Genomic DNA, 25,383 nt, shown 5'->3' with positions numbered 1-25,383 from the left:
CTGCTGCCAATGACTGGAACGAATTGCAAAAATTGCTTAAGTTGGACACTTATATCTCCCTCACTAACTTTAAGCATCAGCTATCTGAGCAGCTTACCGATCGCTGCAGCCCATTTGTAAATAGCACATCCAACTACCAATCTCATCCCCATATTGTTTTTATTTACTTTTTAAAAAATTATTTTGCACACCAGTATTTCTACTTGCACATCATCATCTGCACATCTATCACTCCAGTGTTAATTTGCTATATTGTAATTACTTCCCTACTATGGCCTATTTATTGCCTTACCTCCTTACTCCATTTGCACACATTGTACATAGATTTTTCTATTCTGTTATTGACTGTACTTTTGTTTATCCCACGCGTAACTCTGTGTTGTTGTTTATTGTTGCACTGCTTTGCTTTATCGTAGCCAGGTCGCAGTTGTAAATGAGAACTTGTTCTCAACTGGCCTACCTGGATAAATAAAGGTGAAATAAAAAAAATACAGATTTTAAAGGATTTTTTTTCTTCTTCACTCTGAATTCACCCAGTGTGTCATTACATATCATACCGTTCCACAATGATTACAACCTCACCTTCATGCCCTTCCTGCTAAATGTTATCCGTGTTGGGGTAGGCTTCAGTGCAGGCTCCAGCTCTGCTGAGGAGTTCCACCCTAGAAACAACCCCCCACCCCTCCCCTTCCTTAGCCCCCTCCTCAGATAAAGGGCTTTTGTTCTGCATCTAATGTTTTCACTGGGAAACTGGGTGCAGCCGAGGGTAGAGAGACAGAGAGAGAGACTTTCAATACGTTTTTGGGCACTGAATACACTGTGAGTATTTCTTTCTCTCTTTATTCCTCTTTCTTTTTTACTTCCTCCATATTTCTCTCATTGCAAGAGACAGTTAAAGACTCTACTCTTACCCTCCAGCTGGACTCCAGGTTTCCTCTCCTACGCCATGACCCGCCCCTACAACATCTCACTTGGACTCCTGCTCCTCCTCATTGGCTACGCAGCGGCAGGTAAGAGCCATGATTGGGTATTGCTGGGGTTAGAGGTCATAGGGGAAAGGGCAGGGGGCACAGGAGATGTGTAAACATACCATCAATAGGTGTGTTGTTTACTCTGTCAGATTCTGTTCTATCTGGAACCAAAAATGATTTTCCTATGGGGACAGCCGGAGATCACTTTTGGTACCCTGTTTTCTAAGAGTGTAGCGACGCAGAGTACTCACCATGCAATGGAGTTGAATAGTTATTTGTGCTTAGTGAATAGCTGGAAATCATTTTTTAAATCAATCTTAAAATGTATTTATAAAGCCCTTTTTACCTCAGCCGATGTCACAAAGTGCTGTACAGAAACCCAGCCTAAAACCCCAAATAGCAAGCAATGCAGATGTAGAAGCATAATGTGATGTCAACACTTACATGAAAGGGGGGATCTTTCCACTGTAAAATGGACCTTCTCTTTAAGGAATATCAATCTTGGTCATTCAGCATATAGGTTACAGGATGTGTGTGTGCGGAGGTGATGGTTGGATGAACATGTGTGTGTGAGAGAGAGAGAGAAAGGCCGTGTCTGAATACCCAGACTAGAGTAGTAAGTAGCATGAGAAAAAAATGATGTTTTACAGTATGTGAAGTTTAGAAAGTAGTTTTCTGAATGCATCATTAAATGCGCAAATGCGTTGACTCCCGCCATGCTTTAATTTTGGTGCAGCGCGTCAATTTATCTGATTATCAGCTGTTGTCGAAAAGTCGGAAAAGACAATTGAATTAAAATGCCGAAATGGGTATACAGTTTATGTAGTACTCTAGTCTGGGTATTCAGACACGGCTAGAGAGAGAGAGTGAGAGAGAGCGAGAGAGAGCAGGGACTCATTGGGTTAGAACATCTGTTTCTTATTTTTAAAGCGGCATCGACCATTCTCAATGTAGTACTCCATCAGTACAGTGTTTGACTACAAACATCTTCAATTGTGTCCATATGTCCCGTGTCTGTCTCCAAACCTATCATTCCAACCTTGTTCACTGCTCAAACTGACTTCCAGAGAAAATCACAAACACTTTGGTCACTCCTCCATATCCTACTCTATATAGGCTTGAGTGTGACTTCATACACCAGGAATGGCCAACTATTGCAACAACACATAGAACCACGCATTTCTCGCTCTCTCTGCCAACACACTATCGATCCAGGAAGTACCCTGGAGATCTGACTAACGACTTGTTTGTCTTATTTCCATTGGCGGGTCTGTATTAGGCAAGAGCTGGTTTGTGGGACCACTGGTGTTGTGTACTAACTGATCTAATGCTCTGGCTCAGGCTGTGTTCTTCATTATTCACTCCACCGCAAACACGCACGCCATCTTCCGAACCCTGCCTCCCAGGACGAAGTGTGTTAGATCAGGCTCCTGTGGGCTGCTGTTTTTTCCTTTCCTATTGGCCGGTTTCCTCTGAGTGTGTGGGTCAGAATTTCTCAACCTCCTGGTGCAACTGTGATAGAATACACAAAGGAGTGTGCACTTCATCAGGCATGTCATCATCTGCCTCATTTGCCTTTGTCCAACACACGCTCCCCCCAGACAAGCTTTAGCTGCAGTCTTAAGGCCTTTTGGTGTCCCGACATGTTGATAGCCAAACCAGAGAAGCACAGGCTGTTTTAACTACCAGAGCAGGGAATTTTGGCATTCAACTATGCTCAGATTACATACACTGGATAGCTATAGAACTGAGACAGCATCCTGCCTGCATCGGTGTGCCTGTGTGTTTGTTTGTATCACGTGCTAAACTTCGATTCAAAGACGATGCCCTCCATGCATCTTTCACAGATTGTGATCAATTGACATGTCACACATGTCTTCCTCAGGGAAAAAGCCTTGAAGTTTGCCGACTGGCTAATATGCCCAGATGGATTTCACATACTGGATGTTATGGGTCCGTCTGTAGTACTGACGCAGAGACATGTGGTGCGTTTTTCTATTGAATGAAATACAAAGAGGAGCTCTATCTTACATTCATCCTTTGGGTTTCCTTGGCTTTTGTCCTGGGTCCACTTGGCATGCTCTGTGGTGGTGTAATGGAGCTTATAAAATTGTACCGTGGGATAGCGCCATAAAAACAGCACAACTGGTAATTCATGGCTGCTGTTCACAGGGCACTGGAGGACAGTCATGATGTTGGAAAAGTAAATGGTCCTTATGTTGTGTTACTTTTATGACAGGCAGGGGACAGACTACTATTCAACCCTCAGACTGCTATATATATGTTGTATGCAACGGTCTTTGTTTGTAATGCCTTTTAGTGTGCATATAATGCTACATAAAAAACGTTCCTAAGGTCCTAGGACGATATATAGTAACAAAGACATTTCCAGCTTCAATGATTTATGTTAAAAAGTTCTGTGACGTCATGGAAACCAGGTGCAACAGGAAGTGTGGCTGAAGAGAATAGACAGGGCTCCATGCCATAGATTATACTGTACATGTTCTATGCTCCATGCGTCATTAAGAAGACACCTGTCTTCACAGACATACAGACCACACATCCCAGCCACATTCCTCACTGCCATAGCCACCAGCGACCAGCTCTTCAGCTCACAGAGAAAAACAAGGGCTCTTAAAAAGGGGTAGGTGGTTAATTGGAACCATAAAACCTGCATGGCGAATGGAAAAAGGTGGTCGAACAATGTATGGAGGTTTCTCCACCACACCCAACCCATAAAGGTTCAAGGTTGATTCCAACTGAGAGCACCTCACAGTTCACTGCCAGACAAAGTGTTGAGTTGTGTATCAAAGCTAAGCCAAAGGTGTAGTCAGTCTACTTGGCCTAAGGTTATGCAAGTATGCAATGCTGCACTAACTCTGTCCCATACTGCACTGACTCTGGATCATCGGCATCTCTTCTGAATAAACTGGGTCACGTCCTGGTGAATTTAAGGGTGTACTGATCCCAGTTCAGTTTGCTGGAGCGCCATGTCAGCAGAATGGCATGTGGCCAGGGGTTGTGGTGAACTGATTGGCTGGGCTGCAGGCTGCCTGCAGAGCGGAGATGTAGAGGTAATAGAAAACACGTTGAACGGGCTGTGAACCAGACAGACGGGAGAGGGAGGGAGAACAAGGAGAGGAGACAAGGAAGGCTTGTTTTGGTGACCTTTACCGATTTGCTGGATTTATAATGGAACAGAACTGAGTTTTTTCCATTTCTGCTGAGAAGAAATTAAGCTGTGGATAGATAGTATACAAAAAATACACTGGGTTTTCTCAGGGAGGATTTGAGAATTCTGCTCTGGTGTGTATTGAAGTCCATAAGTATGTCCTCTAGTCTAGCCCGTTTGAAGAATGTACAGTAAGTCTAAGCTATTGAAATGATAAAAGAACATGTGTTGGTAAAGTCAGAAATAAAGTTCTAAAAGATGATCTGTTCTTCAAGATAACACATGTAATCAAAAATGATGTCTGCTGGCCTATGTTTTCCATCAGGACCCGAGTCTGAGCTCCAACCCAGAGATGTCCGGTCGAGTGCCTGTCAGGACCACAGTACTCTTCATGACAGAATGGATGTAGTGGAGAAGGTGGAGTAGTAATCACAATGCTTTTCACGGTCTTATTTGGTCACACGTTAAACAAAACATATCTAATAAATCCTTCATAAACACTTTATAAAGCATATGTTGCTGCTTCACAAACCACTCATAACCAAACATCATAGCATATTAAAAGGTGATATAACAGGTCTTTGCAAATGCTGCTTTTTTAAATGTGGCGTAACCTTTATGGCACTCTTTAGTATGACATAGTAGTATTCTTCTAAATGATTTATGTAGTAGGACTTAAAGGGTTCAATCAGACATTCGATCTTTGAAGGAATTTGGAAGATTTCCCAGTGGTTTGTAACATTAATACTGTATATCAACTTGTTTTTCGTTTGATCGACGGCCAAAATATCTGCACTATTTCCTTTTAAGGATCTGATTTTTTAGCTAAAGTGCCCATCCAAACGACTCAGCAGTGGAATTCACTCAGTTACTAACATTTCTTCCTCTTTAAATTCACGCCACCCAGAGAGTATTGATGTTGAGTGAGTATTGAGTGCATCTGAGGAGAATCTATCCCTGGCGGGTAGCCTAGTGTTTAGAGAGGCGAGCCAGCAACTGCCAGTTTGAATCCCGGGTCTGACAGGAAAAATATGTTAGGAAGTGAGCTGATAACTGGAGGGTTGCTGGTATCAAATCCTAGATGCTGTTATGCCCTTGAGCAAGACACTTAAACCCTCACAACAGCGGTGGGTATAGGACAGTTAAAAACAATGGTACTAGCTTCAGCTTGTACATTGATATGCTTACTTACTTACTATCCAATTCTTTAAAGAGATTCTCCGGTACTTTTTAGTCATTAGTTCTGAAAGTAGGCTCACGACCCAAAAGTGGTCACCGAAAATTGCTTACTACGTCACATATGTGCAGATATGTGCACCATGTCATTTCTCTCTCAATCGTTCTGTGTGTGCATCTTGCTAGCTGTCACTCGATTGCTTGGGGGCTGGCCCACGTGGGGGAAATGTAGGGAAAATGGCACCGCACAGCTCCAGAAAACAGTTGTTTTCATACTAGGGATTATGTGGGTAATTAAGGTAAAACAGTAAATCTGTTCATAGATTATGTATGTATGAACTACACATTGACACATCCAGCCCAAAGCGGGAGTTAAAAAACAATACTTACTAGTCGCTAAAGTTCCTGGAGCAAGTCTTTAAGATCGACACTCAGGTCTAGGTTAAAAGGGATAAGGCCTAAGAATCAATGTGAGTTGGGCTGATAGATGACCCTGTCTGTCTCCTGCAGCATGTAGAGGACACAGTACAAAAGCTGGAGGCTGAGCTGGCCATGCTGCTGGACGCCATAGAAGCCCCTGAGTGGAGTCCCCTGCTGGAAACTGTTGGAAAACCTGTGGTGGACATCCTGGACGGCCAGAGACTGGCGACTCCTGAGAGGGGAAGAGGAGAAGATCTCTGTTGAGCAGCTACTAATGCTACTTCACTCTAGCTTTAGGAAGTGATGAGGGTGCACCTGGCTAGGGCAAACAATGAAAGACTAAAGTACAGTCTCTGCCGTTTTGCTGAAGTTGTATTTTGTAAGTGGACAAAAACAGTATAAAACAAGTCCTTTAAAGTGTAATCACAGGCTTAGTATATATTCTGTGGTACAGTCGATAGATCACAACACTAAACCTTATTTTTCCCCGTAATACACTGCTCTATTCCTCAGGCACTCTGATTCTTTCTCTCGTCTAAACTTGAATCCCTACACTCAGGGGTAACTGTCTCCAGCCTCTCAGGTTGTTTACCTCAAAGTCCTAAACCATTGATTGTTTTATCTGGTAATGTATTCTGTTTTGGGTGGGATTGACCCTTTTCTGTCCCATGCCTCTCTTCCGCCCCCTGGTGTCAGTCAAGAGCGACACATGCAGCGCCGAGTCACAAGGTAGACCTTGACCTTTACCACAGATCAAGAATCAGGTTACCCCAACCCCCAATCCTATACCAAACCATTAGGGGGCTGTAAATAATACCTGACCCTGTATCCGTGGTTAGGGACCACTAATAATCACTAATAATCTCAATGTGGATGAATGAAAAAAACAAAATCATTACAGCGACTACTAGAAGGAATGTATTTATTTATCAAAGCAGTTTGTTTCAATACACAGAGCAGTTTGAATAGGTACAGTACATGGCTTCCACTGAGACCCAGGCTAGTTGCAAGTGTATTTATTTAGTCCCCATAAAAATCTTACAGAACATGTTCAAAATCGGATCACAAAAAGGAGAGTGGTCATAGATCATCAAACCTGTTTTCTTTTGTTCTTAAAAATAATGTACACTATTTTACTAAATGTTTCTACAAAGATCAGACACTAATGTTAGATGTGAGAGCGTTGATCCTTATCCAGTTCATGGTAAAGGTGCTGTGGTAGTTGGTCACTCGCTCTGTAACAACGCTGTTTGAAACACCCAGGTAAATACACTTACAACAATGTTATCCAATAAACTAGAATGCAAACACATTGGTAAGAACATATTTTCGATTTTTGCGAGTTAGGCAAGCAACATCCGATCGGGAATGGAGGTGAATTTTAGATACCAAGGGAATGATATTAGGCTACAATATTGTTGAAAAAAGCTACCCAGGGTTCTATTAAATTCAATGACTATTCATTACAAATACTAGACATAATTACATGGCCATTTCTAGCAGTGGAGACTGAGCATTCAATCAAGTTTGTTTTATCTAATCGTCATTAGAGAGGACAATGTAAAGACATGTCGAAGAGCTGTATATATACTGTATATAATAAACCTGCGGTTTGAATTGAAGAGGGCAGTCCATAAGCGTAGAAGAAGGATATCAAGGATCTGGAAGGATTCTGTATGGAGGAATGGTCTAAAATCCCTCCCAAGGTTCTCCAACTCATAAAACATAAAAAAAATGTCTCAGTACCGTTATCCTCGTGAGGTATTGAAAAAGGGTGTCAATAGTTTTGACCCCTACCTTTGAAAAAAAAGTAATCTTTTTCAAGGGTGTGAATTATTTCAGAGCCCACTGGATGTATGCACACAGTGCATTCGGAAAGTATTCAGACCCATTGACTTTTAAAGTTTTTGTTATGTTACAGCCTTATTCTAAAATGGATTCAATCGTTTTTTCCCCATCAATCTACTCACAATACCCCATAATGACAAAGCAAAAACAGATTTTTAGACATTTATTTAAAAAATGTAAACTGAAATATCACATTTACATAAGTATTCAGTCCCTTTACTCAGTACTTTGTTGAAGCACCTTTGGCAGCGAGCCTTGTGTATGACGCAACAAGCTTAGAACACCTGTATTTGGGGTATTTCTCCAATTCTTCTCTGCAGATCCTCTCGAGCTTTGTCAGGTTAGATGGGGAGCGTCGCTGCACAGCTATTTTCAGGTCTCTCCAGAGATGTTCGATTGTGTTCTTCAGGTCCCTCCAGAGTTGTTTGATTGGGTTCAAGTCCGGTTTCTGGCTGGGCCACTCAAGGACATTCAGAGAAGCCACTCCTGCGTTGTCTTGGCTGTGTGCTTAGGGTTGTTGTCCTGTTGGAAGGTGAACCTTCGCCCCAGTCTGAGGTCCTGAGCACTCTGGAGCAGGTTTTCATCAAGGATCTCTCTTTCCCTCAATCCTGACTAGTCTCCCAGTCCCTGCCGCTGAAAAACATCATGATGCTGCCACCACCATGCTTCACCGTACGGATGGTGCCAATTTCCTCCAGATGTGAAGCTTGGCATGCAGGCCAAAGAGTTCAATCTTGGTTTCATCAGAGCAGAGAATCTTGTTTCTCATGGTCTGAGAGTCCTTTAGGTGCCTTTTAGCAAACTCCAAGCGGGCCGTCATGTGCCTTTTACTGAGGAGTGGCTTCCATCTGGCCACTCTATCATAAAGGCCTGATTGGTGGTGCTGCAGAGATGTTTGTCCTTCTGGAAGGGTCTCCCATCTCCACAGAGGAACTCTGGAGCTCTGTCAGTGTGATCATCGGGATCTTGGTCACCTTCCTGTTTTGGTACCCTTCCCCAGATCTGTGCCTCGACACAATCCTGTCTCGGAGCTCTATGGACAATTCCTTCGACCTCATGGCTTGGTTTTTGCTCTGACATGCACTGTCAACTGTGAGACTTTACATAGACAGGTGTGTGGTTTTCCAAATCATGTCCAATCAATTGAATTTACCACAGGTGGACTCCAATCACATTGTAGAAACATCTCAAGGATGATCTATGGAAACAGGATGCACCTGAGTTCAATTTCAAGTCTCATAGCAAACGGTCTGAATACTTATGTAAATAAAAGGTATTTCTGTTTTTTTATTTTTAATACATTTGCAAAAATGTCTAAACCTGTTTTCGCTTTGTAGTTATGGGGTATTGTGTGTAGATTGATGAGGAAAAACAACTATTTAATACATTTTAGAATAAGGCTGTAACTTAACAAAATGTGGAACAAGTCAATGGGTCTGAATACTTTCCAAATACACTGTGTGTATGTGTGTATGTGTATGTATATATACACACTACTGGTCAAAAGATTTAGAATACCTACTCATTCAAGGGTTTTTCTAGATTTTTTAGTGAAGACATCAAAACTGCGAAATAACACATATGGAATAATGTAGTAACCAAAAAAGTGTTAAACAAATCAAAATCAATTTTATATTTGAGATCATTCAAATAGCCACCCTTCGCCTTGATGACAGCTTTGCACACGCTTGGCATTCTCTAAATCAGCTTCATGAGGTAGTCACCTGGAATGCATTTTAATTAAGAGGCGTGCCTTCTTCAAAGTTAATTTGTGGAATTTCTTTCCTTCTTAATGAGTTTGAGCCAATCAGTTGTGTTGTGACAACGTATGGGGGTAATATAGAAGATATCCCTATTTGGTAAAAGACCAAGTCCATATTAAGGCAAGAACAACTCAAATAAGCAAAGAGAAACGACAGTCCATCATTACTTTAAGACATGAAGGTCAGTCAATCCGGAAAATTTAAAGAACTTTGAACGTTTCTTCAAGTGCAGTTGCAAAAACCATCAAGCACTATGATGAAACTGTCTCTCATGAGGACCGCCACAGGAATGTAAGACCCAGAGTTACCTCTGCTGCAGAGGATAAGTTCATTGGAGTTACCAGCCTCAGAAATTGCAGCCCAAATAAATGCTTCACAGAGTTCAAGTAACAGAAAAATCTCAGCATCAACTGTTCAGAGGAGACTGTGAATCAGGCCTTCATTGTCAAATTGCTGCAAAGAAACCACTATTTAAGGACACCAATAATAAGAAGAGACTTGCTTGGGCCAAGAAACATGAGCAATGGACATTAGACTGATGGATATTTTTCCTTTGGTCTAGAGTCCAAATTGGAGATATTTTGTTCCAACCGCCGTGTCTTTGTGAGACGTGGTTTGAGTGAACGGATGATCTCTGCATATATGGTTCCCACAGTAGAGCATGGAGGAGGAGGTGTGATGGTGTGGGCATGCTTTGCTGGTGACACTGTCTGTGATTTATTTAGATTTCAAGGCACACTTAACCAGCATGGCTACCACAGCATTCTGCAGCGATACGCCATCCCATCTGGTTTGGGCTTAGTCCCACTATCATTTGTTTTTCAACAGGACAATGACCCAACACACCTCCAGGCTGTGTAAGGGCTATTTTACCAAGAAGGAGAGTGTTGGAGTGCTGCATCAGATGACCTGGCCTATACAATCACCCGACCTCAACCAAATTGAGATGGTTTGGGATGAGTCGGACCGCAGAGTGAAGGAAAAGCAGCCAACAAGTGCTCAGCGTATGTGGGAACTCTTCAAGACTGTTGGAAAAGCATTCAAGGTGAAGCTGGTTGAGAGAATGCCAAGCGTGTGCACAGCTGTCATCAAGGCAAAGGGTGGCTATTTGAAGAATGTAAATTATAAAATATATTTCAATTTGTTTAACACTTTTTTGGTTACTACATTATTCCATGTGTTATTTCATAGATTTGATGTCTTCACTATTATTCTACAATGTAGCAAATAGTACAAATAAAGAAAAACCCTTGAGTAGGTGTTCTAAAACTTTTGACCGGTAGTGTATATATTTTTATATATACATAAATACAGTACAGTACCAGTCAGAAGTTTGGACACACCTACTCATTCAAGGGTTTTCTTTATTTTTACTATTTTCTGCATTGTAGAATAATAGTGAAGACATAAATAAAAAATAAATAAAAAATAAAAATAACACATATGGAATAATGTAGTAACCAAAAAGTGTTAAATCAAAATATATTTAATATTTGAGATTCTTCAAAGTAGCCACCATTTGCCTTAATGACAGCTTTGCACACTCTTGGCATTCTCTCAACCAGTCTAATGAGGAATGCTTTTCCAACAGTCTTGAAGGAGTTCCCACATACGCTGAGCACTTGTTGGCTGCTTTTCCTTCACTCTGCGGTCCAACTGATCCCTAACCATCTCAAATGGGTTGAGGTCGGGTGATTGTGGAGGCCAGGTAATCTGATACAGCACTCCATCACTCTCCTTGGTCAAATAGCCCTTACACAGCCTGGAGGTGTGTCATCGGTAATTGTCCTGTTGAAAAACAAATGATAGTCCCACTAAGCGCAAACCAGATAGGATGGCGTATCGCTGCAGAATGCTGTGGTAGCCATGCTGGTTAAGTGTGCTTTGAATTCGAAAGAAATCACTGACAGTGTCACCAGAAAAGCACCCCCACAACGTCACACCACCTCCTCCATGCTTCACGGTGGGAACCACACATGCGGAGACCATCTGTTCACCTACACTGTGTCTCACAAAGACATGCCGGTTGGAACACAAAATCTTAATTTTTAACTCATCAGACCAAAGGACAGATTTCCACCGGTCTAAAGTCCATTGGTCATGTTTCTTGGCCCAAGCAAGTCTCTTCTTATTATTGGTGTCCTTTAGTAGTGGCTTCTTTGCAGAAATTCGACCATGAAGGCCTGATTCACGCAGTCTCCTCTGAACAGTTGATGTTGAGATGTGTCTGTTACTTGAACTCTGTGAAGCATTTATTTGGGCTGTAATCTGAGGTGCAGTTAACTCTAATGAACTTATCCTCTTCAGCAGAGGTAACTCTGGGTCTTCCTTTACTCTGCGGTCCTCATGAAAGCCAGTTTCATCATAGCGCTTGATGTTTTTTCTGACTACACTTGAAGAAACTTAAACATTTCTTAACATTTTCTGGATTGACTGACCTTCATGTCTTAATGTAATGATGGACTGTCTTTTCTCTTTGCTTATTTGAGCTGTTCTTGCCATAATATGGACTTGGTCTTTCACCAAATAGGGCTATCGTCTGTATACCACCCCTACCTTATCACAACACAACTGATTGTCTGAAACGCATTAAGGAAAGAAATTCCATAAATTAACAAGGCACACCTGTTAATTGAAATGCATTCCAGGTGACTACCTCAAGAAGCTGGTTGAGAGAATAACAAGAGTGTGCAAAGCTGTCATCAAAGCGAATACTTTTTTGGTTACTACATGATTCCATATGTGTAATTTCATAGTTTTGATGTCTTCACTATTATTCTACCATAAAGAAAATAGTAAAAATAAAGAAAAACCCTAGAATGAGTAGGTATGTCCAAACGTTTAACTGGTACTGTATATGTATGTATGTTATTCAGCAGCCATTTATGACTTTCACATAGCTAAGACCATCTAAGGGCATACTTAAACACTGCCCCAAACCTTTGGGCTTATACCTTTTCCATATACATAACAAAGCACATAAAACTCAAACTTACCCACATTGGAGCATAATTACTGACTTATTAAAACATCCATTTAAGGAAGGAAAAGCCTGTGCACTTGAACATATTCTTAAGACAAACTACGTGATGTCAAAAGTTACTGCATACAATCTAAAATATTATACCATCCATATAACACTGGGAATAAATTATTTGTACAGTTGTAGGAGGTTGTAAATCTTGTTTTTAGCAAACCTAGACATCACATAGACAGGCAAACAGGGCAGGGCTACACTGATTGGATGAGGCGAAAGTCAAGGTATGCTACTGCCATAGACTTAGTTAGACGACTCATCTTGGTATCTATCCCATTATAGCGTCTGAGAGCATGGGCAGCGCCATTGAAGTGGTCAAATTTCTTCTTCTTCTTTTGTGTTTGAAAAATGCATACAGCTTATATTGGTGATTTATCACCACCTGCAGTGCAGGAGTCCTGAACCAAATCTTGTGTGTCATTTATTTATTGTGGCCACTAATGGCAGTGATACAGCTTAATTAAAGCCATTTACCAACCAGGTAATCCAATTTGAAGTAGATGCAAATGCTCTGATTATTAACTTATTTCTCCCAAGCCAAAGGAATCCCCACCCAGTTGACTACTTTAAAATTGAGGAAGCCCTCAATTGCAATGTCCATGCAAAAACAGATTATTGCCAAGTAAAGATCTCTATCCATCTCTATGGCCGAAGCTTGCATGTGCACATACTGTAAGCCATGCAAACCCTAGCATTCGGCTCTCCTACAGCCTTGAATAAAGGTACATGCAGGGTTTGAGACACCATCGTTGTAGTTAATGCGCTTATTTTTATAGGAAAACTGCATTTTTCCCCCACCTCACCTCTTTTTAAGAGGCATCTTGATTTTTTATTATATAATTAAATACTATTTAATTCCTCCCAAAAAACATTCCTTTATCTATAATCACAATAAATGGTTGTATACAAATGATAGTATTTTCACTTGCTGAAGGAACAGTGGTTCTATGCACAACAGAGAGGAAACATACATTCACACACTCAAAGTTCCTTAGAAATGGCTATGCAAATGGTAGAAAAGCTTTGGCATATGTGCCTACAAGTTGTGCCTGCACACTTGGAAATAAGATCAGTACAACAATGTATGAAGGTTTGGCTTCATACAACTCTTAATTTAGTAACATGTACGTTAATTTAGTAAGAAGAGCCCACATAAAACTGTGGAGAGTTAGGCTAGTCTATTTACACGTGTTACTTTGTTAGGCCTAGGGTTTTAAGGCGGACTATGCTACATGTTCCCAGATGCCCATGCTGAGAGTAAATGGCATCACCTTAAATGTACCACTGTCTCTACTAGGTGAAAGTTTCAACTACACAACTCAAAATACTGCCCAATGATAACGTTCTATATGAAGTTATTGAGACAATCATATTTGAGAGACAATTGTCAAATTCCACTAGGTTATAGTTATTGTTGTCTATTAAAGGATAATGATCAATTACGAGATTCTTTTGTAGCTATTCAAATGAAGTTGATCATTTCTGATCCATAGAAACAGAATGACTAGAACGACTGATCCCCTGTTAGTGACAATGTTTACGTTGAACAGATAAGAACTAAAGCAGTACGAGCATGTAGCCCACAATGGAACAGTGTGAGAAGAACAGCATATCTTGGCAACAGTCACAGAGATCGATGGTGAGGGAAACCTTCCATTTACACCGCAGTTGTACTTAGGGCCTTTGGAAATCTAACACTGTAGGGGAATATGTTTTGGTGGAGGAGCGTAATCGCTGTAGGAAAATCAAACTGGCATGCTGATGCATAATGTAGATATAATTACGTGTGATGAATGGCTATTGATTAACAATCAACACCATTTAAAGTGGTTTTACAGTATTGGATTAGTGATTTATTTACACTTGCAAAACCTTCTTATCCTTAATGGCCGATACAGTATTATATGCTAATAAGGCTCACTCTCTGCGACTGAAAACAGTATTAACCTCTTAAAGTCTCTATCCACTGCACTACCTTAGAAATAGAATCACATAGAACATAGTAATATAATAGTAATCCTATTTCTATGTGAACTACACTGTATATTGGCATTGTGATACAATTATATATTATCATTGAAATGAAAGGCATTTGGAGATGGTAACCCAACAACAGTACTATTGTAGCTCCGAATAGGGTGCACAGAGAGAATGAGAGGGATTGAACGAGCTACACAGGCAAAGAAAACTAAGAGTGCCTAACTCTATTTGAATAATTCAGCATGTGAGTTTGCAGTGGGAGCTACATCTACTCGAGGCTGAAAGAGCAGGGAGGTTCTGCAAAAAAAAATATCTTACACTCTTCAACCTGGCTCTGCATGTCATCAGGCTCATATACTGTGTCTGTGGCTACTGCTGCTTGTTATCCCCTCTCGTAATGATACCTTACTTTCATGCTATACTGTACGTTGCATAGAAGAGAGTTAGCGCTTACTCTAGGGGCGCGGAGGGCAGGACCGCTCTGGAACCTGCAGTCCCATTCATGCCTTAACGATGGATGCTACAGAAGAAGAAATAGGGGAGCCATTTTGTGTCCTGCTGTGTATTGTTGTTCTGCTGTGCGTCCCTGTTCCCACAGTCATCATGGCTACATAGGAGAGGTTAAAGTATCTATAGGCATGGTTACACACACACACACACACACACACACACACACACACACACACACACACACACACACACACACACACACACACACACACACACACACACACACACACACACACACACACACACACACACACACACACACACACACACACACCAGCCTGTGAGACCACCAGGTGGCGGTGCAGTGCTAGGAGCTTCCAGGAGAGGAGCAGACCGAGCCGCACATGCTCAGTTTGGAGGAGGACTCAGGTTCGGGTTCGGGATCCTCATCCTCTGTGCCTCCCTCAGCCTCTCCGGATCCGTCTCCATCACCATCATCACCCCCCTCGGCAGCTCCTTCACACTCCCCTCCCTCTGCACCCTCCTCCTGACTCTTTTTCAACCTGAGAGACAGATGCAGACACAAGCACCAACGCACACACACACACATACAAACACACAGACAGACAGACGGGACAGAGAGAAAAGGCCATTTGTGATGAAAATACATAGTGGGAGTCTAAAGACTATGATATACTCTCTGTCCAGAAATTATGCCCAAGTAGTAAAAATAGAACTCAAGCTCCATTAATTACAGCAATAAAGAAACTCCATTTGCCATGCAGGAAGAATTCCAAATTATGCTGCAATCTCATACACGGGTAAATAATGAATGAGGTATTAATTTAGATAAGGGCTGAACCAATATTCTCTCCCTCATGATCACAGAGCAGTCCCATATAGGGCTGTGGCGGTTACGAATATTCATCAGCTGGTGATTGTCAAGCAAATAACTGTCGGTCTCAAGGTAATTGACCGTTAATTAACATAAACACATTTAGCATCTCCTGGCTTCCACACATAGCCTACAAGCCATTTTAAAAAGTCTAATAAATCCATGTAATATACAGTACCAGTCAAAAGTTTGGACACACCTACTCATTCCAGGGTTTTCATGTATTTTTACTATCTTCTACATTATAGAATAATAGTGAAGACATCAAAACGATGAAATAACACATATGGAATCATGTAGTAACCAAATAAATTCCACATTGAGTAGACATAAATAGGAAATTACTATGAAATAATAATATAATTCAGTTATTTATACTGTACTGCTTGGCATTCCTTAAAGTCATTATCTCATCTCGGCTCAGGCAGTAGCAGCCAGCCAGCCAGCCAGCCAGCCAGCCAGCCAGCCAGCCAGCCAGCCAGCCAGCCAGCCAGCCAGCCAGACCATCTAATGTTATCTCTGTGCTCCCCATACTGTACTGTCTGTAGTCATCCTATTTAGCTTGGCTAGCCCGACTAAATATGCTGCAGAGCTTTCTGGCTAAATCATTTTACTAGTTCTTCAAAATAGATAAGGCATACTTTCACGAATTGTCTCTATCCCTCTCATCATTGTGTTGTGTACTGTACATTCCTCTCTAATGCGGTCTATGCGGATCTAACCTGAAGTAGCAGGCATAAAAGTGTATCTGTCTCTGTCTGAGACAGAAAGAACAGGTGCAATGGATTATGTTCATTGTAGTCAATTACCACGTTTTTGCGCTGAACTAGGTTGAATATTTGCTTAATGAAAACCAAATCACTCTTCAGCCCAGCATCCCACATAGTTCTTGACTTGATTTCTCTCATTAATTATTTGATTTCTCTCTCTAGAAAAAAAAGAAAAAACTTAATGGAATTGATGTAATTGAACCAACGTCGGTGAATTAGTTGTTTAATAAGAAAGTTTAAATAAAAAATGGGTTAATCGCTCAGCACTAATAGAGGAATGTCAGTGTCACTGGAAGCTACATGGTCAGGAAGGATGCAGAATATAAACAGTTATCTTAAAACTTAAAAATGGCAGAAACTGAAAACTAATATGAGGCTAATTCATTCTACCATGTTTTAACCCTTGATATGATGACCACATATTGCATCACTGTTCTATAAGGAATAGATACCATTGCAAGTAATGGTCATAACTTATATAATCTTATCATAGACCTAACAATGGTTTTAATGTAAATAAGCTTTTCATTAGACCCTGGGGTTCTCTTTCAATTGTTAGTTTAAATATCTCACTAATGTGATTCATCAGAATCTCTAAGGAGCTTGAAGAACCAAATGTACACGTCTGTAGGAGATAGACAAGTCGAGGGAGCCGCTCCCCTCATACTAAAGAGCCACTCGCCCGCCCCAATCATTCTCACCTCTCTTATTCTCAGAAGAGTTATATCTAGCTCTCCTCAGCACTTGATCTGTTTTCCTATTTAACTATTCACATGTATGCCGTCAAGGTTATGATGCCGAGCGCAGGGTTTTCAGCTCTCGTATTTTGTGTTGGGTGAATTTACTGAAAGGATTTTTACTTAGGGTAAGAATTAGCTTCACCGCTTTTCTTCCCTCATCTCCTGTTGTAGCTAACATCACAAGGCTAGCTGCTGAGACTTAGCTAGCTCAGCTGCAAGGCTTAGCTAACCAGGCTTGCTCGCCGTAAGGCTACCTATCCTACCGACTAGTTTTTCTACCTGGAAGCTCGCTCTCTCGTTTAGTTCAACCCACTCCCGTGCCACGTTGACTAGACCAACCGTCTTAGCTTTTCTGCTTATCAGTCAAGAGACACGCTTTTGTTCTTCGCAAGACCAACAAGGCGCTAGCTTCCTTTAGCTGACTTTGTGCTTACTAGTTAGGCTACTAGCCCAAATGGCGAACACTAGCTACATTGACATTGTTCAAATATTAGCTTCTCCGGCTATCACTGTGTTAACTAGCTAGGCTACTTTCCCAAGTGGCAAACACTAGTTACGTTTCACTTTGTTCTTGGATTAGCTGTTTTTGTAGCCATGGAGCCTGCTAGCTCAGCCCAAGGGGTACCGAGCAAGGCCCCGGCCCCTGCTTCAACACCGGCACATCCGTGCCTATGCGGAGCAACTATATGCAGGGAAACTATACCCTTCATGACCTGGTCATATCTCCATTGTGTTTTTTTTGCTGCTAACACCCTCCGACGGAGAGTGCGCAGAGCAGCCCAATATGGTTAGTCTCCCACACTGAACATGCCTCGCAGACCCAGCCCTCATGGGAGAATGTCATGGATGGCTATCCCAAAGACATTTTCCATGGTTTGGCCCCGGAGAAGGGGGAATTGGACCTTGTCATCGACGAAGACAATGGCGAGGGTATGACTGACCTCCTCCAGGCAGCGGAGGAGGAAGAGGATGAGGAGGCGCAAGCCGTTACCTCTAGGCCTGCACATTCTGTACGGGAATTGAATGTTTAAGTCCCTACTACTGGCTTAACAGGCTGCATAATCTCTTAGCTATTGGCAAGCCTAAACCAGACCTTTGGGATTAGATCTGTGTCATCAGAGACCTCAAACTCCGAGCCTCCAGGAGCGCCATTCAAGGCTGGCGCGGTAGAGGAGAGAGCCTTGTTGCTCAACTTGTCTAGCCTCTCAGACAAGGAGAAAGCAGCCGAAGGAACTGTTTTGGCCGGCTGTCACCGCCATTTGTAGCAGAAGTGCAAACTTCGAAAGAAGGAGGGCGAAGCCTTCAATTTCTGCCTGCCTCCTAGACTGGAGAATTGTGGCTACCCGGCCGACCCCTCCACGAACCAAGGCTTAGTGGCAGGGAGAAGGCAATTTGCTGTCAACAGGGTTTTCCACAGGAATCCCTGAGTGACACAGCGGGCATCGATCCCACAGTCCGGGGACGACAGTTGGGAAAACGGTCCTTCGCTGCAGCAACATCAAGGTCCCGCTCATTTGGTTCCCCTGTAGGGAAAAACGGGGGCCGACCCAGGGGTACGCCCCCTGCGGCAGAGAGTGGCAGCCAACAGTTCTCCCTGGTTTCTGGCCTGCCATCTCTCGGTCTACAGTTACAAAGGGGTACAGACTGCAGTTCGGTCTGAGACCACCTGTTTTCAACAGAATGTTTGAAGATTTTTTTTTATTTCACCTTTATCTTTTTAGTGACAGGGGGCAGTATTCGGAAATTCGGATGAATGATGTGCCCAAATTAAACTGCCTACTACTCGGGCTCAGAACGTAGGATATGCATATTATTTGTAGATTTGGATAGAAAACACTGAAGTTTCTAAAACTGTTTGAATGATGTCTGTGAGTATAACAGAACTCATATGGCAGGCAAAAACCTGAGAAAAAATCCAACCAGGAAGTGAGTTGTAGTTCTTCTATCTAATCCCTATTCAAACTACAGTGTCTGTGGGGTCATTTTGCAATTCCTAAGGCTTCCATTGGCTGTCAACAGCTTTTAGAAACTTCTTTCATCCGTCTCCTGTTACTGGGCAGAGAATAGGAGCTCAGTCTATCAGTGGACTGCCTGGGACCAGTGAGTTGTTTACTGTGCAGGCACGTTGGTGCGCCTCTCCTTCTTTTTCCTCTGTAATGAATACGCTATTGTCCGGTTGGAATATTATCGATGTTTTATGTTAAAAAGACCCTAAGGATTGATTAAACATCGTTTGACATGTTTCTATGAACGGTAATGGAACTATTTGACTTTTCGTCTCTGGTTCTGCGCTCTCGCATTATGCCTTTGGATTAGTGACCTGAACGCGCGAACAAAACTGAGGTATTTGGACATAAATATGGAGTATTTTGAACAAAAATAACATTTCTTGTGGGAGTCCTGGGAGTGCATTCCGACAAAGAGCAGCAAAGGTAAGGGAAGATTTATAATACTAATTCTGAGTTTAGTTGACTCCAGAACTTGGCGGGTAAATGTATAGCTTGCTTTGATGGCTGAGCTCTGTACTCAGAATATTTTTTTAAATGCGCTTTCGCCGAAAAGCTATTTTAAAATCTGACACAGCGGTTGCATTAAGGAGTAGTATATCTATAATTCTTTCAATAACTGTTGTAACATTTATCAACGTTGATGATGAGTATTTTTGTAAATTGATGTGCTCATTCATTGGAGGTTTTGGTGGGAATACATTTTCTGAACATCACGCGCCAATGTAAAATGGGGTTTATGGATATAAATATGAACTTTATCGAACAAAACATACATGCTAGCTAGCGCTAGCTCCCCGAACGTTCAGTAAGTGTGTAGAGGCAGCCCTCACACCCCTGAGAAACAAGGGGCGGAGAGTCTCCACCTACGATTACTTGCTTTGCTCCCCATCCCGGGAACAAGCGGTATGAGACACAACTTCCCTTGTAACCAACTCGGTAAACTAGACTTCAAGATTAGTCAGAAAAATGTATGTTTGGTGCCAACACAGAGAATAAAATACCTAGGCGTAATGCTGGATTCTCTCTCATATCAGGCAACACTCTCATCGTGTCATTCGGGAGGCTTGGTCATGTTCAAGACATGCCTCCGAGTGCTGGGGTTGATGGCATCCACAATCTCAGGAGTACCTCTCGGCCTACTGAGGACGATAGACTTCTAGAGCTGGATGTTTGCCCAACATCTGTGTTATGGTCAAGCATCTGTAGATCTCGTCGCATTGCAAGAAATGTGCACTGCCCGTTGTTCTTCATGCTAGCAGGAGAACCACCACTTGGCAGAGGGTGTTGTTTTAACATTTTCCTCCCCTCAGCCTCAGACTCCCCACTCTGGCCAGAGTGAGGGAAGAATGCTTATCCCATATCTCGGTAGCACCTCGATGGCAAGGCAAGCTCTGGATAGCGGAGATCATTCTCCTGCTGTACGACGAGCCTTAGCAACTCCCGTTACCTTTCTAATCGACCTGGCCCAGGTATCCACGATAATTGAGAATTTCAATAAACATTTTTCTACGGCTGGCCATGCTTTCCACCTGGCTGCCCCTACTCCGGTCAACAGAAATGCACCCCCCACAGCAACTCGCCCAAGCCTTCCCCATTTCTCCTTATCCCAAATCTAGTCAGCTGATGTTCTGAAAGAACTGCAAAATCTGGACCCCTACAAATCAGCCGGGCGAGACACTCTGGACCCTTTCTTTCTAAAATTATCTGCCGAAATTGTTGCAACCCCTATTACTAGCATGTTCAACCTCTCTTTCGTGTCGTCTGAGATTCCCAAAGATTGGAAAGCAGCTGCAGTCATCCCCTTCTTCAAAGGGGGGAACACTCTTGGACCAAACTGCTACAGACCTACATCCATCCTACCCTGCCTTTCTAAAGTCTTCGAAAGCCAAGTCAACAAACAGATTACCGATTATTTCGAATCCCACCGCACCTTCTCCGGTATGCAATCTGGTTTCAGAGCTGGTCATGGGTGCACCTCAGCCACGCTCAAGGTCCTAAACGATATCTTAACCGCCGTCGATACTGTGCTGCTGTATTCATTGACCTGGCCAAGGCTTTCGACTCTGTCAATCACCACATTCTTATCAGCAGACTCAACAGCCTTAGTTTCTCAAATGACTGCATCGCCTGGTTCACAGACAGAGTTCAGTGTGTCAAATCGGAGGGCCTGTTGTCCGGACCTCTGGCAGTCTCTATGGGGGTGCCACAGGGTTCAATTCTCGGGCTGACTCACTTCTCTGTATACATCAATGATGTCGCTCTTGCTGCTGGTGATTCTCTGATCCACCTCTACGCAGTATACATTCTGTATACTTCTGGCCCTTCTTTGGACACTGTGTTAACTAACCTCCAGACGAGCTTCAATGCCATACAACTCTCCTTCCGTGGCCTCCAACTGCTCTTAAATGCAAGAAGTACTAAATGCATGCTCTTCAACCAACCGCTGCCCACACCTGCCCGCCCGTCCAGCATCACTACTCTGGACGGTTCTGACTTAGAATATGTGGACAACTACAAATACCTAGGTGTCTGGTTAGACTGTAAACTCTCCTTCCAGACTCACATTAAGCATCTCCAATACAAAATTACATCTAGAATCGGCTTCCTATTTCGCAACAAAGCATCCTTCACTCATGCTGCCAAACATACCATCGTAAAACTGACTATCCTACCGATCCTTGACTTTGGCGATGTCCTTACCAAAATAGCCTCCAACACTCTAATCAGTAAATTGGATGCAGTCTATCAAAGTGCCATCCGTTTTGTCAACAATTCCCCATATACTACCCACCACTGCGACCTGTGTGCTCTCACTGGCTGGCGCTCGCTTCATATTCGTCGCCAAACCCACTGGCTCCAGGTAATATATAAGTCTTTGCTAGGAAAAGCCCCACCTTATCTCAGCTCACTGGCCACCATAGCAGCACCCACCCATAGCACACGCTCCAGCAGGTATAGTTCACTGGTCACCCCAAAAGCCAATTCCTCCTTTGGCTGCCTTTCCTTCCAGTTCTCTGCTGCCAATGACTGGAACGAACTGCAAAAATCACTGAAGCTGGAGACTCATATCTCCCTCACTAACTTTAAGCACCAGCTGTCAGAGCAACTCACAGATCACTGCACCTGTACATAGCCCATCTGTAAATAGCCCATCCAACTACCTCATCCCCATACTGTTATTTATTTATTTTGCTACTTTGCACCCCAGTATCTCTACTTGCACATTAATCTCCTACACATCTATCACTCCAGTATTTAATAGCTATATTGTAATTATTTCGCCACTATGGCCTATTTATTGCCTTACCTCCCTTATCCTACCTTATTTCCACACACTGTATATAGACTTTTTCTATTGTATTATTGACTGTATGTTTGTTTATTCCATGTGTAACTCTGTGTTGTTGTTTGTGTCACACTGCTTTGCTTTATCTTGGCCAGGTCGCAGTTGTAAATGAGAACTTGTTCTCAACTAGCCTACCTGGTTAAAAAAATGGTAAAATAAAAAGTTACGCAGGGATCTGCTGAACCAGATGAACAGAGAGATTTTCCACCCTCACCTGGATGCAATGGCCTAGTCTGTGAGAGGTTAAATCTGGATGCGTCAGGCCTGCTTCTAGGAGTCATTAAGACTATCCAGAGTGCTAGGGGCCCTTCTAGACACTCACTGTATGGAAATAAGTTGGGGGTTTTTGAGAAGTGGTTTGACCAAAAATAGATAATTCCTTACCAATGCTCTGTATCCAAGATTTTATGCTTTCTGCTGGACCTTTTAGACAGAGGGAAGGCTTTATCCACTGTTAAGGTCTACCTAGCCACTATCTCGGCCTGTCATATAACCTTCAACAAGAGCATGGTGGGAAAACACCCCATGGTATGTTGTTTTATGAAGGAGGTGCCTTGCATACAACCAGTTACCAAACTTTTACTCCTGCCATGGGATCTCTTGTGCTTGAGGCTTTCATAGCCTTTTATGCCACAGGAAAGCGTAGTGTTGAAATTCAGTTGGAAGTCAGAAGTTCACATACACCTGAGCCAAATACATTTAAACTCAGTTTTTCACAATTCCTGACATTTAATCAGAGTAAAAATGCCCTGTCTTAGGTCAGTTAGGATCACCACTTTATTTTAAGAATGTGAAATGTCAGAATAGTAGTAGAGAGAATGATTTATTTCAGCTTTTATTTCTTTCATCACATTTCCAGTGGGTCAGAAGTTTACATACACTCAATTAGTATTTGGTAGCATTGCCTTTAAATTGTTTAACGTGGGTCAAACGTTTTGGGTAGCCTTCCACAAGCTTCCCACAATAAGTTGGGTGAATTTTGGCCCATTCCTCCTGGCAGAGCTGGTGTAACTGAATCAGGTTTGTAGGCCTCCTTGCTCACACATGCTTTTTCAGTTCTGCCCACAAATGTTCTATAGGGTTGAGGTCAGGGCTTTGTGATGGCCACTCTAATACCTTGACTTTGTTGTCCTTAAGCCATTTTTCCACAACTTTGGATGTATGCTTGGGGTCATTGTGCATTTGGAAGACCCATTTGCGACCAAGCTTTAACTTCCTGACTGTTGTCTTGAGATGTTACTTCAATATATCCACATAATTTTCCTCCCTCTAGATGCCATCTATTTTGTGAAGTGCACCAGTCCCTCCTGTAGCAAAGCACCCCCACAACATGATGCTGCCACCCCTGTGCTTCACGTTTGGGATGGTGTTCTTCGGCTTGTAAGCGTCCCCCTTTTTCCTCCAAACATAACCATGGTCATTATGGCCAAACAGCTCTATTTTTGTTTCATCAGACCAGAGGACATTTCTCCAAAAAGTACGATCTTCGTCCCCATGTGCAGTTGCAAACCTTAGTCTGGCTTTTTTTATGGCGGTTTTGGAGCAGTGGCTTCTTCCTTGCTGAGCAGCCTTTCAGGTTATGTCGATATTGGACTCGTTTTACTGTGGATATAGATACTTTTGTACCTGTTTCTTCCAGCATCTTCACAAGGTCCTTTGCTGTTGTTCTGGGATTGATTTGCACCAAAGTACGTTCATCTCTAGGAGACAGAACGCGTCTTCTTCCTGAGCAGTATGACAGCTGCGTGGTCCCATGGTGTTTATCCTTGCGTACTATTGTTTGTACAGATGAATGTGGTACCTTCAGGAGTTTGGACATTACTCCCAAGGATGAACCATACTTGTTGAGGTCTTGGCTGATTTCTTTTGATTTTCCCATGATGTCAAGCAAAGACGCACTGTTTGAAGGTAGGCCTTGAAATACATCCACAGGTACACCTCCGATTGACTCAAATTATGTCAATTAGCCCATCAGAATCTTCTAAAGCCATGACATCATTTTCTGGAATTTTCCAATCTGTTTAAAGGCACAGTCAACTTAGTGTATGTAAACTTCTGACCCACTGGAATTGTGATACAGTGAATTGTATCTGTAAACAATTGTTGTAAAAATGACTTTTGTCATGCACAAAGTAGATGTCCTAACCGACTTGCCAAAACTATAGTTTGTTAACAAGAAATTTGTGGAGTGGTTGAAAAACGTGTGTATGTAAACTTCTGACTTCAACTGTATATCTCTTCTTTACGACCCCTTTACTGGTCTCCCTTACATCCGCAAAGCGAGTGGGTGAGCTATATACACTGTCAGTTCACCATTCGTGCCTACAGTTTCCCTAGGGATTTTCCAAGGTTACCTTGTTGCCCAACCCCGCTAAGGTTAGTGGCAATTACAATTGTCCCCCCTTGGAGCTTGTGGCTTTCCACCCGCCGCCTTTCCCATCAGAAATACAGTGTAGACATTGTTAATATTGTAAATGACTTATGTAGCTGGAAACAGCAGATTTTTTATGGAATATCTACATAGGCGTACAGAGGCCCATTATCAGCAACCATCACTCCTGTGTTCCAATGGCACGTCGTGTTAGCTAATCCAAGTTTATCATTTTAAAAGGCTAATTGATCATTAGAAAACCCGTTTGCAATTATGTTAGCACAGCTGAAAATGGTTGTGCTGATTAAAGAAGCAATAAAACTGGCCTTCTTTAGACTAGTTGAGTATCTGGAGCATTAGGATTTGTGGGTTCGATTACAGGCTCAAAATGGCCACAAACAAAGAACTTTGAAACTCGTCAGTCTATTCTTGTTC

General features: G+C 42.4%; 2 protein-coding genes across 4 annotated transcripts in view; one reads left to right on the top strand and one right to left on the bottom strand.

Moving 5' to 3' along the window:
• The first annotated feature begins 417 nt into the window (after positions 1–417).
• Positions 418–6,162, top strand: LOC106576770 (placenta-specific protein 9). 3 transcript variants are annotated; one of them, XM_014154151.3, is made up of 4 exons: positions 418–819; positions 930–1,010; positions 4,469–4,560; positions 5,830–6,162. In XM_014154151.3, the coding sequence occupies exons 2-4, from the start codon at positions 947–949 to the stop codon at positions 6,001–6,003; spliced, it is 330 nt and encodes a 109-aa protein (XP_014009626.2). In that variant the 5' UTR covers positions 418–819; positions 930–946; the 3' UTR covers positions 6,004–6,162. The 3 variants fall into 3 exon arrangements, with proteins under 3 accessions (XP_014009626.2, XP_014009623.2, XP_045556704.2); XM_014154148.3 differs by having other exon boundaries at positions 438–819; positions 919–1,010; XM_045700748.2 differs by lacking the exons at positions 418–819; positions 930–1,010 and adding an exon at positions 4,033–4,334.
• Positions 6,163–6,644: 482 nt separating this feature from the next.
• The window catches only part of LOC106576771 (serine/threonine-protein kinase 32C), a 156,308-nt gene continuing 137,569 nt past the window's right edge, over positions 6,645–25,383 (bottom strand). Inside the window, exon 12 of the mRNA XM_014154152.3 lies at positions 6,645–15,380. Coding sequence (XP_014009627.1) covers positions 15,185–15,380 — 196 coding nt within the window. The 3' untranslated portion in view covers positions 6,645–15,184. The remainder of the gene's footprint in view (positions 15,381–25,383) is intronic.

The sequence above is a fragment of the Salmo salar genome, chromosome 18, assembly GCF_965601325.2.
Source record: "Salmo salar chromosome 18, fSalSal1, whole genome shotgun sequence".
NCBI lineage: Eukaryota > Metazoa > Chordata > Actinopteri > Salmoniformes > Salmonidae > Salmo > Salmo salar.
Note: the sequence above shows the minus strand (reverse complement) of the source record. Positions and strands in the feature narration are given on the sequence as shown.